The 14,167-nt window shown below is 52.2% G+C and overlaps 2 protein-coding genes across 4 annotated transcripts in view; both read right to left on the reverse strand.

Moving 5' to 3' along the window:
* Positions 1-753, reverse strand: part of HOXC5 (homeobox C5) — a 2,284-nt gene extending 1,531 nt beyond the window's left edge. Inside the window, exon 1 of the mRNA XM_006756953.2 lies at positions 300-753. Coding sequence (XP_006757016.1) covers positions 300-753 — 454 coding nt within the window. The remainder of the gene's footprint in view (positions 1-299) is intronic.
* Positions 754-3,503: 2,750 nt separating this feature from the next.
* On the reverse strand, positions 3,504-14,157 carry HOXC6 (homeobox C6). 3 transcript variants are annotated; one of them, XM_015559575.1, is made up of 3 exons: positions 13,971-14,157; positions 4,834-5,179; positions 3,504-4,098 (listed from the first exon to the last, which is right to left on the reverse strand). In XM_015559575.1, the coding sequence occupies exons 2-3, from the start codon at positions 4,985-4,987 to the stop codon at positions 3,791-3,793; spliced, it is 462 nt and encodes a 153-aa protein (XP_015415061.1). In that variant the 5' UTR covers positions 4,988-5,179; positions 13,971-14,157; the 3' UTR covers positions 3,504-3,790. The 3 variants fall into 3 exon arrangements, with proteins under 3 accessions (XP_015415061.1, XP_015415060.1, XP_006757013.1); XM_015559574.1 differs by lacking the exon at positions 13,971-14,157 and having other exon boundaries at positions 3,504-4,122; positions 4,834-12,524; XM_006756950.2 differs by lacking the exon at positions 13,971-14,157 and having other exon boundaries at positions 4,834-12,521.
* Between the last annotated feature and the right edge of the window lie 10 nt (positions 14,158-14,167).

The raw sequence follows: 14,167 nt of genomic DNA on the forward strand, positions 1-14,167 counted from the left end.
GGATCCCCGCGCTGGAGCCCCGCGCTCCTCACCCTTTAGATCCCTCTATTTTTTTAACTCCCTCCCTCTCCCCCAAAAATTGAATATTGCCTTTTATACACGTTTTGTTCCTATGATCCAATTATGTCGTCGTAAATTTGGGCGCACACAGCCTCTAAGCCTTTTAGTGGACAGTTTTACGAGCCATTGATGCCTGGATCATAAAATTTATGGCCGCAGGTTTTTTTTCTTTATTTGCCCCGCATGGCCTATAAAACCCAGGCGGACCCGAGCGCGCAAAATGAAGTCCTAAAGTTTACCGTGGCTCATGTGCAGTTTGGTCATCCACGGGTAAATCTGTGGCGGGGCCGGTGGCTGGCTCAGTCCGGCGGGCTGCCCTGTCTGCGCCTGCTCCTCTTTGATCTCCCCACTGCTCTTAGCTCGCTCCTCCGGCGCTGGGCGAGCCGCCTTCTGACTGTACATCCCGGGGTTCAGAGGAGCCGCTTCGTCTCTGCCCAGAGCGTGTCCTGGAGCGGCCGCGGCGCTGCAGGCGGGGCGGTCGGGGTGAGCCCGGGGGTTGGCAGCCATGTCTACCCCGTGGAGAGAGTTGGAAGGCGCAGGCGGTGGGAAAGTGATGCTTAAGTCCAATCCGCCGTAGCAGTACCTGGATGCCTGCACCTCTGAGGCCGATCCATAGTTCCCACAAGTTTGCATGTTATAGGCAGGGATATTGGGGCTCTGCTTATAGAATGAATTGGCTACGTAGGAGCTCATGGCGGGGAGGGCCCAAAAAAATTTCTGCACCCTTTTTGATTAAGGGTGATTTGTGACTCTTTGAAGTTGAGGGGTTTTTTGTTCTCCAAAGTGCACAATTTATAGGTGGAGATATCTCTTTCTTTATCCTATGCGCTCTTCCCAAATAAGGGAGCCTTAAATAGAGTCACGTGACTCCAGCGACCACTCATAAATTTGGTTTGATGACCTCCGGGAGGTTAGTGATGGAAGCCGGCGAAACGCATCTTGATATGTTGGCAAAGCCTAACCAAAGGGGAGAGGGAATGAGAGAAACAGAGAGAAGGGGGAGGAAAAAAAATGGTTCTTTGGAATTGGGGGTAGCCGGGACAACGAGCCCACAGCGACACCTGGTGCCTACTTGGAGAAATTGCAGCCTGGTGTGCCGGCTCCCCTTTCAGACCGATGGATTTTCTACCCTGTAGAGGAGAAGCTGGCTGTTGCTGCAACAAACCCCTGAAATGGCCTTTGAAATTGTATTTAATTTTAAGGGAAGAGGAGGATGCACTGAGGGTTTTTCCGGTAACTGATAGACCTGTCCTCTTCACCCCCAGGGCCTTCCAATCTTCAAAAATGGCTGAGGGAAGGGGACTTCAGTGGGGGAGGGGGCCTGCCCAGGTGGGACGTAGAGGGGGTTTATCTCAGGTTGGAGGCCCCTCTCCCTGGATGTCCCAAAGCACTGCCATTGCTGAGAAGTTGCCTGTCAGCATGGAAAAGTGAACCAAGCCCCTGGAGAGGTAGACAAGATGCCCAGGAGAAGTGATCCTGGGTGGGCAGAACTAGATGGGGGTGGGGTGGGGTCATGAGGCTGAGAGTACTGGGGACTCTGGGGTGAGCCTGGAGGTGAGGAGCCATGGTAGCTGAGTAGACCTCATCATGTCAGAGACCCCAGAGTAGCAACAAGGTCATTTTCAACGTGTGTGTGTGTGTGTGTGTGTGTGTGTCTCTGTGTGTGTAGAACCAGACAGACACAATGGCCTGGAAGGCGGCTCTACATCCCTGTGTATGACCCTCATGTGATACCTATGTCAGATATTTCGGATAGAAAATAGATGTTCATTGTGGGCATGGAAAAGCAAGATTCAAGCCTCCACAAAAATATGGGCAGGGCAGAGGACAAGACCTGTTTTGTGCCCTATGGAGGAAAGGTCTCTGGACCAGGCTCTCCAGGGATTGAAACCCACCAGGTCCACAGGAGAGGGATTTCTGAGCTACATGGCAGTGCGGGAAGAACCTGACTGGGGGTAGGAGAAGGGGGTGGGCAGAGCAGGCGCCTGGGCAACCTTCACAGCCCATGGTCAGGGGCTATGCAGCCATTTGGCCCCTTTCCGACCCCCCTCCCCAAGCTCCAAGTCTTATTCTTTCCTGCCTGCCTCTCCCCAGGAAATCCCGCCCCTGCCAGGAGAAGCGTCCCTCCGCGCCCCCCCACCCCCACCCTCAACCCCCGCCCCACTTGCAGGCGGAGGCGCTGGAGGGGGCGCTGGCGGGGATCTGGAAAGTCTGGGAAACTCTGACGGATTTTTTCTCTCTGGGAGACCCCCTCACTACCTCGCCCTCTAGTCCACTCAGGTTTCTCTGGCTGGGCTTAGGGAGAGAAGGCCTGAGCTGGGGAAAGGCTAAGGCCTAGCTGCGCTCCCTGCCCGCGGAGTTGGAGGGGGGAAGAAAGAGTGAGGAACCAGACTGGGCTGGGGCTGTGAGGAAGAGGGAATTTTGTCCCAGCCACGTCAGGAGTCCCAGAGCAGGCGAGAGCTCAGTTTCCAGGCGTTCTTGCTCGAGATGTCCTTGAATCGCTCAGTCCCGGCGAAGGGCTCAAATCCCGCTGTCTTCGTTTCCCCTCTTCTCTCCGCCTCCGCCAGGTTTCGCAACCATCGGCCTGGCGCGGGCAGGGGGCTGCTCGCAGGGCGCCCCCTCCTCACCCCGAGAGTGGGCGGGGGAGCCCTGGTGCCCTGGATCGTGCTGCTTTTCTGGATTTGGGGGGTGGGGGTGGAGGCTTGTGGCTCAGAAGACCGACCCCAGACTATCACAGGCAGAAAGAAGGCCTGTGTGGGGCTGGAGACCAAGCCGACCAGCCCCGGCGTCTCCCTGACCCCCATCAAAATCCCAAGCAGCTTGTTTTGCGGGGTGAGTGTGTTGCTTCGCGTAGGGAGCCCAGGAGAGGCCTCCCAGCCCGGCGGAGGGGCGGCCAGGCTGGCGCCCGCCCGGCGAGGCGAGTGCAGAGGCTGGGGGCTCGCAGGCTGCAGCGGGCGCGGGGCTCCGGGAGCGGCCCCAACTTTCACCCCAAGGCAAGGCAGGCGAGCGAAGTCACAGAAACCCCGATGTAAACTTTTAAAAATAATATCAGTTTTATTAAATATTCGGGGACGGATCCAGAGGTCGGATTTATACAGGAGGGTAACACGAGGGGATTTTTTAAAATTTATTATTATTTTTCTCCTACTGGCTAAACAAACGTCATTCACTTTTTTTCTCTTTTTGTAATTTTCCCTCTCTTTTTTTTTTCCTTTTTTAAGATGGGATAGGAACACGGACGGTGCTAAACATAAATATAAATACAGAGACCACAAATACAGCTAAAAATATTCACACAGAAACGGTCACAGTTTGTAATATGCCATAATGACCCCCAGGATTCTTTAAATACAATTCGCCTGGGCTGGGCATTTGCTGGGGCAGAGGGGCCGGGCAGGGGCTGCGGGGAGGCCCTGGGGGTGTCTGTGGGGCCAAGAAGGGACAGAGCCCCCAAGGCCTGGGCGGGGGAAGGGGCCTGCAGACAAGCCGGGATCGAGCTAGCGAGGGAGCGAGATGGAGAAGGAGGAGGAGGAGGAAGAGGCGGCGGCGCGCAGTGAGAGAGTTTGTGCGGTGAGGGCGGGGGTCCAGAGTTTACTTTCAGGTCCATATCTGACTCCCTAATGCTCCTTAGGGTGCCGAGACACACCAGTTGTGCCAGCGATAAATACAGAGCGTGTGGTCAGGGGGCGCTGGGGGGCGAAGGAGGAGGAGGGGGGAGGGACAGTCCCGGTCACTCTTTCTGCTTCTCCTCCTCTGTCTCTTCCCGCTTCTCCTCTTTTCCGCCCAGGCTGTCGGCCGCGGCCCCTCCGCCGCCCCCTGAGAGCGTGGACGTGAGATTAGATTCCTTTTTCCACTTCATCCGGCGGTTCTGGAACCAGATTTTGATCTGTCGCTCGGTCAGGCAGAGCGCGTTGGCGATCTCGATGCGCCGGCGCCGCGTTAGGTAGCGGTTGAAGTGAAATTCCTTCTCCAGTTCCAGGGTCTGGTACCGCGAGTAGATCTGGCGGCCGCGCCTCCGGTCCGCTCCGTAGCCAACCCCTGGAGATCCAGGCACAAAACACACTAAACACAATCAGCGAGGCGCCCTCCGCAGACAATTTAGCCCAGTCCAGTCCTGGCCCTCCCAACTGGGCCAGCAGCTCAGGGCCCCTGCAGCCTGCTCCCACTCGCCCTGCCCCACCCCCACTCGGGGTACAGCCAGGATCCCAACTTCAGTGCCCCCACCCTGTAGGGTGGTGGGTGTGTGTCCCACAGAATGGTGGCAGGGCGGGGGGCAAGAACCAGCCAGAAAGCTGTAAATCTAAAAGCTGGTTTTTGAAAAATCCTCAACCCTGGGGATGAGGGCCCTATTTCTCAACGACTGAACTCCCCCACCTCCCCAAGCACCCTAGCTCCTTGCAAACTTCTCCCCCGACTTTCTGCCCCCTCCTTTCCCCCTCCCTGCTCAGACTGACTCGACTCGACTTTGGGGGTTCCCCCACCCCTGCCTCCTCCCCTCACTCCCTGCCCTGTTTCTGCCGCCCCCCCCCCCCCCCACCAGCTCGCCTTGGAGCCCTCTAATCAGTCAGGGGCCGAGGGGGCCAGGCCCCTGCGAGCAAGCGGGAGGCGAGCAGAGGGGGCAGAAGAGGGGGCCCTGTCTCGGCGTCGGCGAGGAGACGAGCGTGATTGTTTTTATGGGGCCATAAAAAACTCTCTCCGCCCGTTCTTCTAGGGAAGCCGGTCATAAAGCCAGTTCAGTTTATTTAATTTATATCTCGGAGCTGTAAAACTCACCACTGTGCGAATTCATTCGCTGCATCCAGGGGTAAATCTGGATACTGGCTTTCTGGTCCTGGGGCGCAGTCCTGCCCTGCTCAGAACTAAAATCCTGAGCGATTGAGGTCTGTGTGTTATGTCCTAAGGTGTTTTGTCTGCAGTTTGAGAGCATGTCTTTCTCCTGGTAAAAGGAATTAGATCCATAGTCATACGGCCCCCGGCTGGAACTGAACACGACATTCTCCTGTGGCGAATAAAAGGGAGTCGAGTAGATCCGGTTCTGGGCAACAGCCGCTCCATAGGTCGAGAAATGCCTCACTGGATCATAGGCGGTGGAATTGAGGGCGACGTTGGGGAGGACGTCCTGGCCGCCGGCGAGGTGGCAGGATAAGGAAGGGTTAGTGAAGTAGGAATTCATCCCTTTGCCTTTACCTGGTCGGGCTATGATTTCTTTAATATTTATTTCTGTCTCCAGTTTGTACTCGGAACTAGATGGTTATAGGGACGGCTCCAATCCAGGACAGACAAAATGACAAAGTCAGCTGACCCCCTTCCAGCCAATCGCAAGCCAGATGTCAAGAAGGGGGAAAAAAATCGCTTCTGCTTCTGTTGATTCCCTAGTTGAGACTAAGTGTGTGCTTTGAAAGTAAGACTTGGATTTTTAAAATATATATACACGTAAGGGAGCTGATGTGGAGGTGAAGGAAGGGTGAATGTCCATGAGCAGGGCCTTGGGGCCCAGGGAAGGAGAGCTGCACTCGCTCAGCCCCAGCTAACTTTGCTGTGCAGTGGCCAGAGCCAGGCTGGGGAATCTCTGTATTTTCAATCCGATTTCATCGTTTATATCTGCTCTCTTCTAAAATTACATCTTGATTCCTCCATGGGAGGGGCTCCCTCCCAGCTGGGGGGGGGGTCCCCAGAAATCCTACAGGAAATCCTGGTTTGATATTCCACGAAGTGATTCCTCATCACCAAACCAGCATTTTTCCCCCAATAATTTTTTAAATCAAGAGTAAGAAGAAATTCATAAACATGATGCTCAGAGGAAGGAGGGTGTGGCTGAGAGTCTTGGATGTAGGGGGCATGAGGGGAGCAAGTAGGTCTCCAGGGGTAAGGGAGAGACTTCAGGGCAGTGGCAGATCTGAGGTGGGCAGAGGGGCCAGGCAACTGCTTTCCTCTTCCCCACCTCCCTCTGCCTCTTCCTCAGCACCCCCTTTTGGGGGAAACTCTGGCAGCATGTTTGCCTAAAAGGGAGAATGTATAAAAATACTATAGGAAAGGGAGGGAAAGAAGCAAAAGGTGAAAGAGAAAGAGAGAGAGCGAAAAGAAGGAGAAAGAACTCAGAGTCTTTCTACACATCAACTCCTGTTTATGTTGGTGAGAATTTATGATTTGGAGCCATTGAGGGCCGGTGGGGTAATTCACGTAAGATCCAGCCAGAAAGAGAAGGCTGGTGGAGCTTTGATGGACATTTAGGATCTTGCAAGCTCAAGCCCTTGCATATGTCAGAAGCCCCCTGCCCCCTCTGGGCTCTCTACCCTGCTAAGGGAGGCACCCTTGGACCTGAGCTCTGGGGCTTGGAGATTCCAGCAAAGTGCTCCTGGGGAGCTCTCACACGAGGGTCAGCCATACCTGTTGGGGCCCAGCCTCTCAGCAGCCCCTACCCCCCGCCCCCCTTTCTTTCCACCTTGAGGCTGAGAAAAAGGAAGAGAAGGTTAGGAAAAGGCAGCTGAGTCCGAGGTTTCTGAGGGAGCCGCAGTGGGCGAACTGAAGCAGCGGAAGGTGTGCAGATGGGGTTTTACTCCTGATTAATCCAAACTTAATTTGCTATCCTGACATAGGCTAAAACGACTTTGAGTTGACAAAGAAGGGGTGGTGGGCAAGTGAAGAGAGCAATGGAAGCTCATATTTTCCCCTCATCATTTTTTGGGGGGGGGGGAGGACTGGCTATAACAAGGACCCGGATGTTGCCAGATTTTATGATCTTTTCCTTCTGTGTAACAAAGCGGAGTAATCAATGGGTAGCAATAAAGCCATAAACGGGACTATGCTGGGAAAAAAACTCGTTTATTCATCTTCTGTAACGTTAAGGTTTCCCTGGAGTGTCGCTGGGGTGGGGGGATAAAGTTTTTGAACCCAAAAGCAGACAGTGTGTAGGAGCTGGTGGCGACAACATGTTAGTTAATACATGAAGCTCCTTACCGGGTTGAAGAGTCTTCCTGCCAAATAATTTGTGTTGGCTTTTGAAAATACAGGCTCAGTCCTTCAGAGAAGGGAATTTGCTGTTATTTAGAAGAGTAAGGGAAAGACCCCTTAATTACAAAGGTTCTTCCTCTTGGACCATACTTTCCTCTCCCCATGGAGATGAAGGTGAAAGGGTAGAGGAGGGTTCTTAAATTAAGAAGAAATTTTTAGATGAATCGTCTCATTTTGGGGTGACGTGACAGGTTCACAAACACAGACACTAGCGTGAATTGCTATCCCCTCCAGAATCCAGTTGTCCTCCAATTCATGGCATGCCTGAACAGAGGTTTCCAACAGCTGGCTGGGGCTCCAGGCCCCCTGGAGGGCAAAAGGGAGAGAGAGAAAGAGAAATAGGGGCGGGGAGACCCAGGGGGCTGAGCTAAGGAACAAGTCAGTGCACCCCTGGACAAGAGTAGCCGCTCTCAGAGTTCCCAGACTCATTTCTGCCCTAAGGGTAGTGGTGTAACACGTAGAACAGGCCAAAGAAAGAGTAAATTCCACCCCCCATTTCAGAAAGAGATTGCTAGAGGGATAAATCATGTCAGTGATATTTCCTGCAAGATATTAAATTGTTGCAATGTACAACAAATTGAATGATGGAAGATAGGACATCTTAATGAAGTTTTGCTTTCAATGAGTGTTGATTTTCTATGTATTTTTAAATCTCTTTTATGGGTGGGTGGGGGAAGGAAGGTCCTTGAAGGAAAGAAAGGGCTTCTGGGGAAACACGTACTGCAGCTCTTCAGCAAGGATGCCTGAGCTTCCTTGAGCCCCTACTAAACCAAGTCTAGAGGGGAAAGGGGCCCCAAAGTTGGGGAGAGTCTCCTTGGGCCTAGAGGCAGTGGGGGGGAGGGCCGACCTGAGGAAAATCTCAGCCCGGAAAGTTAAGTGTTTTATTACGTCCCTAAACAGAGGGCAGAGACTGAAAGGTCTCTCGGATTTATAATGAACAGAAACCAGCTGCTGGGGGGGCGGGGGCAGAAATGTTGGGAGGGGGAGAGAAGGGGAAGCAGAAACACAAATAATTTCCCCAAAGCTTAAAGACTTTCAGCAAAATTAATTTCCACCACATTCTACCCCCTCTCCTTCCGTTCCTGAGGAAAGAAGCTTCCTTCTTTCAGTTAGATCTTTAATTATGCAGCTGAAATTTGCTGGAAGGATTCGCTCCAAGGGGGGAGAGCAGGTCAGATGAGCCCGATCTTCCCTCCATTGGATTACATTTTCCTCTTCTCATTTTATGTTCATTTCTTTCTCTCTTTTTTTGGCAAAAGAACGACTGTCTATGGGGAGAAAGCTGGGACTTGGGTTTTTCTAAATATATTTCTATTTTCCTGTTAAATTTGTCTGAAAACAATTATGGAAACTCATCAACAGAAGCAAGAACAGATGTTTTATTAAAACTGCAGTTGAGCTCTGTAAATATGCACAAGTCCTAGGAAGGGGAGGGATAACTTGTTCTTTGTTTCTATAAAACAAGCCTGGAGAATCAGAGAACACCCCCCATCAGGCCCGCAGGTCTCGGAGTTGCTCTGCCCTTTCGGCCTCGGAAATCAGGCATTCCGAGGGGGTTTGGCAGCAAGAGCAGATTTTTGCTTTGGGAGGTGTAATTAGTGGATTCAAAAACAGAATTCAAACAACACAGAACAGGAATAAAGGGGGAAAGTTGCCGCTTGCTGCTCCAGCCCCCTCCCCAATCCAAAACACATGCTTTTCACAAGCACTAATTATAGGAGAGAAACTTACTGCAGGCATGCCATGAGCCTGAGTGGGGGGCAGTCGCTGGTCAGGAGTCCCCAAGGCTAAGGGTCTAATTGGAAGGTGGGCACTTGAGGGTTTCCCAAGGCTAGTCAAGCACTCCTACCCGGAGCCTCACCCTGCTCCAGGCCAGGGCCTGGGGGCCTGTGTGCCTCTGAAGGGGGAAGAGGGTGGGTGGAACTGGGCTCTGGCCGAGAAGGGATTCGTAGTCAGGCCTCACCTTGCTTGCCTTTGCTTTCCATTCGGCTCTGGGAAATATATTAATTTCTTAGGGAAGGGTATCTGAAGTGAGAGGGATGAGATCTGGAATTTTTACTTGGGAGCAATCTTTTCCAGAGGTCCTGCTAGTTTGTGTTCTGCCAGTTTTTTTTTCTCTCTCCCTAGATCCCCCAAGTCTGCGTGTGGATGTCTGTGACCCACCCAGTCTCGCATACAGATAGACACACTCCTTTCCTGGCTGCCTGCGCCACCAGCTACAGCTCGGCGCCTCGGAAGGCTGCTCAGGGACCCAACACTGGAGCCGCAGTACTCAGCGCTCGGCCTCGGCTGGGCTGGTGTTTAGCTGCCTGGAAGCCACCGCAGCTGCCCGACCCACCCGCCAAATCTTAATTTCCAGAGCTGGAAGGAGCTGTTGCCCGACCGGCCCCTTTTGTGCCACTGGGCAAGGGCTGAAATCCCTCTTGCAGAGAAAGCTGAGTTTCAGGACTTGTTCAGCTCACTTCACAATCGCACTGTTTGGTTAAGACTTTGCTGTTCTAAAGCAACTGACTATTCACTCGGCCCCAACTGGTCTATGATTAGCTTTTGTATTTAAAAAAAATTTTTTAAAATCCTACTCCAAATGCCCAGTGTTTTGTGCATGAACTCCTTTGATCTCCACAGAATCCAGACTAAAAGGATTGCAGAATCTCTCAGTCCACCACCAAAGAACCTGAACACAGGGAACTGGGTCTGCTTGGAGACATCAAAGAATAGCTCACTCTAGGAGCCCCCAGTTTCTCACAGATATGTGGGAGAAGTTGTCTGAGTACAGACCTCCCCATATACACATTGCATTCCCAAATATGCTCCTTCTCCTTTCAAAGTTCAGGCAGGGAGACACTTGGAGAAAAGTGAAATTTGACACACCCAACCCGGAAATGGATTCCATCAGGGGGTGCTGATATTATAAAGGGACCTGGCCCCAGCTGGCCAGCTGAATAAAATTGGGGGTCCACAGGGACGGGGGGAGAAGGAAGGGGCCAGATGGGGCATGTCAAGTGCCTGAGAACTGCCTCAGACACCTCGGAGGCCTGGGCTGGTGACTCCTCTTTCGAGTTAAGAGGTTTAGAGGCTGCCCAAGCTGCTTTTGTTTTATGTGTCATTAAACAGAGAAGAAAGGTACATGGAGGGGCTCTGCTAACACACATCATATTTTCTCTCCTCCCTCTCTCTTTCCAGATTTCTGCCTGACCTTTCATTACTACCACTCCACTTAATGCTGCTACCATCAGCAAGCATCAACTCCCACATCGGCGTTTGTTTGGCTTCTCAATTCACTTCTCTGGCTGAAGGTTAAAAAATAAAATAAGTCTCAAGTATATCTGTCCCATCATACTCAGTCTGAGGCCCTTGTGGGTTCCCTCTGAAAGAAATCATTTCTGGCTTTTGTGGCCTGGCCCCCAAGCGTCCCAGCTCTCTCCCAAGCGGCTGATATGAGCTGAGGAGGGGGCACAAAGAGAGCCTTCAAGAAAGGGGATGGAGCTCTGATCCTGAGGGGCATTTCAGGGAGGCAAAGCAAGTGGTTTGCTTGGTCCAGGAAGAAAAATGAAAATCCAAAATATTCAGAATATTTTTGGCCCCCAGAATGAGGCCAAAGGATTCCTGACCTCCTGGCTTCTCTTCTGTCCCTCCACACTGAGCGAATACGGCTTAGACCGATTTTGGAGGTTTATGAGAATTATAAAATTCAAGAGCGTGGCATTTATGACGTCACAGTGAGTTGTCATGAGGAAATTGTAAATGTCATATAAGTTATATACAACGGGAGCTTTGTGTGTGGGTGCCCTGCTTCCTCTCACTTGGTTTTCCTTTCCCCCTTCTTCCCCTTGTGTAAGTTCTTCCACTTGAAAATAAAATGTTTTTATGTTCTGGAACAATAAGCCAACAATGAAACATAGTCCTCATTTCCCTATAAATAATTTTATCCTTTATTGTTTGCAGATTTGAAAGAACCATTTAATCTGTGCTGGCAAAAAGAGGGAGAGAGATGGGGAGGGGGGAATTAATTTCAGAAAGGAGAATATTACTTACTTCAATGATATTCTTTTAGGTTTGATAGCCAGGAGCAAAATTAGAGGCAAACCGAGCCGCCTCTCTGACTCTACACCTGGCGGGATTGGAAATTTATAGGATCTTTAGCGAAGGGGCAATTTAATTTTGTAGGATTTGCTTAAATTCACTGCTATTTTGGGGGGCTGAGGAGAAGGGAGGGTGAGCGACATGCTTTATCTAGCTTTACGAATCTGCCAACATTACCCTGATTTAAAACCCAACAACCTGTGTCTCAGGGAAAACTCCTGCAAAAAGGAGGGGGGGAGAGGGGCTCAACTTTCTCAATGACTGTGGCCACCTTAACCAGGCAGTTGCCAGGGGGAAGGAAGAAAAGCTGGAGGCAAGGGGAGGGCTGCTCAAAGTCTCTCTACCACCAGGACACTGAAGGTTTATGGTGTCCCCATAATTCCCCCAACCCTATAAACAGCTGCCCTATTTTAGAACAATTTCTGCTTCCTCCCTTCAGAAAGAGAGGGAGGGAGGAGGTAAGAGCGGTAAGGGCTGGAGCGGGGTGCTGGAAAGGGGAGGGAGTCAGGATAGCACTGCACTTTGTCCTCCTGGGTGAGTTTGCTGGTTTGGCGGGTTTCAGACGCAGGGTGGCAGCAGACAAAACAAGTAAACAACTCCTCACAGACACAATAAACAGGGGCAGCTGCACCGCCGCCGTGGCAGAGGCCCTGGGCCAGGAGAGGGGCACAATTCGGGGGTAATGTCACACCGGCACCCAGGGGTGCCCAAGGCCTGAAAACCCAAGGCCGCTGTTGGTGCCAACGGAGAGAACGTGGAAGAAAGCTGCATGCCTCCGCACCCATAGCATGTTTGGACAGGAGAGTCTTGGTAGGAACCTGATCGCCTAGGAGGAGAGGAAAATGCCGCCAGCCCCTCTCCTGTCCTTACTTTCTTTTATGAGTTTTTTTTTAAGGACATTTCTATTTCCCCCTTGCTCTGTCTTTTCATGGCCCCATTGGGGAGAAAGGCTAGGAAAGGCGGCTGGGTAATTGCCTGCACTGGCCACACTCACTGCTCCAGGCCCACAGGGGCCAGACCCTCTGGCATTGCCCCATCAGCCTTCTCCCAGCTCACGTAGCAGACTGGATTAAAACAAAGTCCCATTAGTAACCAGATCTGGGTATTTTGGGAACTTAGAGAACCCCTAATCTGTCCCATAGACAGCGGAAACAGGCAAATCTTGGGACCGGTAAACAGACACAGTGAGCAAGGCTAGAGGATAGATGTTCACCACACTCCTACCCATTCTGGCAGGCCTCTCCAGTACCCTAGCCCACAGCTGCCCCAGGCCAGTACCCAGAGACCACCGTACCAACTTCACCGCCCCAGCAAGGCTTTAAGCATGAGGGCCTAGCCCATTGCTCCAAGCAAGGTCCACATACCCCACAGATTTTCCACAAAATTCACTTTCAACACAGCTGGGTTCCCCTGGTAAAACAGTATCTGAGTTGGGGAAGTTCAGGGGCAGGGTGGGAGGTGTAGAGAGAAAGCAGAAGAGATCAGTATTTCCCCAGCCCAGCTGCTGGGACAGCAAACGTATTAAGGTCTGAGAAAGCCTTTGTAGTATCTGTTGTTGATCGGAACCCGCATACTTCAATTGCAGCACGAACACGTACACATTGTACACATTTCAACAGAGCACGCACAGAGAGCCTTCTTGGTGCACCCAGTGTCTCACCTAGTGAGGGCTCATAAAATTTTGCATGCACATAAAATGGTGTTTGAGCGAATATAGGCATGGTAATATACAATTGACCAACGAGGAAATATGAGTCTGTATATATTCATTCAAAAGTCTGAGTCTGTACATTGGAGCCTGTATAAATGTGTATAAAGCTACCAAGGCTGGTTTTAGAACACAACAGCCAACCCAACAAGGCCGCCTTCTCCAAACAAGGTCGCATTCTTCACGGGGAATCACAACTGTCAAACCAGGGAGAGAAAGGGTTTGCTCTGCCCATTTCTTCCTAGCTAGGAACTGGTGCATGAAATACAGCCCATGCCAGGGCTGACAAAGCCTGTGAGGGGCAGGCCTGAAGTGCCCAAAGAGTGGACCCGGAGCTAAATATTGGGGGCTTGTGTTAGCATTGCCAGGCGCTAGCACACAGGTTCAGTGCCTCTGCCCAGCCCCAGCCCTTGGTTGCAGAGTCCTTGAGCCAGATTCTATTCTCAGCAGCCCAGGCTATTATTAGATAATCACCCGAGTACTCTCCTGCACTGAGGACCACGTCTACAGGGGATTTGCAAGGTGGTTGAGAGTTGCCACTGGTCGCCCCTCTTGTGCTTCTGTTTGAGCGCCAGAGAGGGGAAGAAGGAAAGGAATGAAAATCGAAAGTAAGGAGGGAAGGAAGGGGCTGGCGTTTGGGGCCGGCGTTTTCCCCTGGCCAGACTACAAAACTGGAAAACCAAGGCCCGTCGCTATGGCTATACTTTCTCTGCATCCTTCTGTCTCATCCGGAGCCTAGGGATGCAGGGCTTGGATGCCTACAGGACCCTCGTCAGGAAGAGACAGAAAATCAATTGATACAAATATTATACAAGGACATCTCAGGGTGGTGCTATTAACCCGTCAACCGGAACCCTAACACCCTGAAAGCTCACCAACAGCACATTCTGTTAGGTCCCCCCTGTCGCCTAGAGAAATACCCGCCCTTGCCCAGGCCCACCCCTCCAAAGGGAAGGGACCCCATGGTCCCAGTGGCCTTCTTTAGAAACCCCTTCCCCAGGGACAAACAAAGGCGACTCATGTGCCCCCCCCCCCCCCAGAGAGCATAGCCATCTGCAGGGGCGGGGGCAGATAAAATGCAGGCGAAAGAGAGAAATAGAGGCCTCACCGGTCGGCGGGTTCCCACATTACGACAGGAGAAAAGCTCCCATTTTCAGGCCTCCGGGGGCCCCTCCACGGGCCCACTGGCCTCCCCTTGCCCTTTTCAGGTCTCACAGACTCGGGATCTCGGTGGCCGTGGCCTGGCTCCCGGAGGCAGCCCCGGGCCGCGCCGGAGCGGCGGGAGAGCGGGGGGCAGCCGGAGCA

The sequence above is a fragment of the Myotis davidii genome, unplaced genomic scaffold (genome assembly GCF_000327345.1).
Source record: "Myotis davidii unplaced genomic scaffold, ASM32734v1 scaffold233, whole genome shotgun sequence".
Lineage (NCBI taxonomy): Eukaryota > Metazoa > Chordata > Mammalia > Chiroptera > Vespertilionidae > Myotis > Myotis davidii.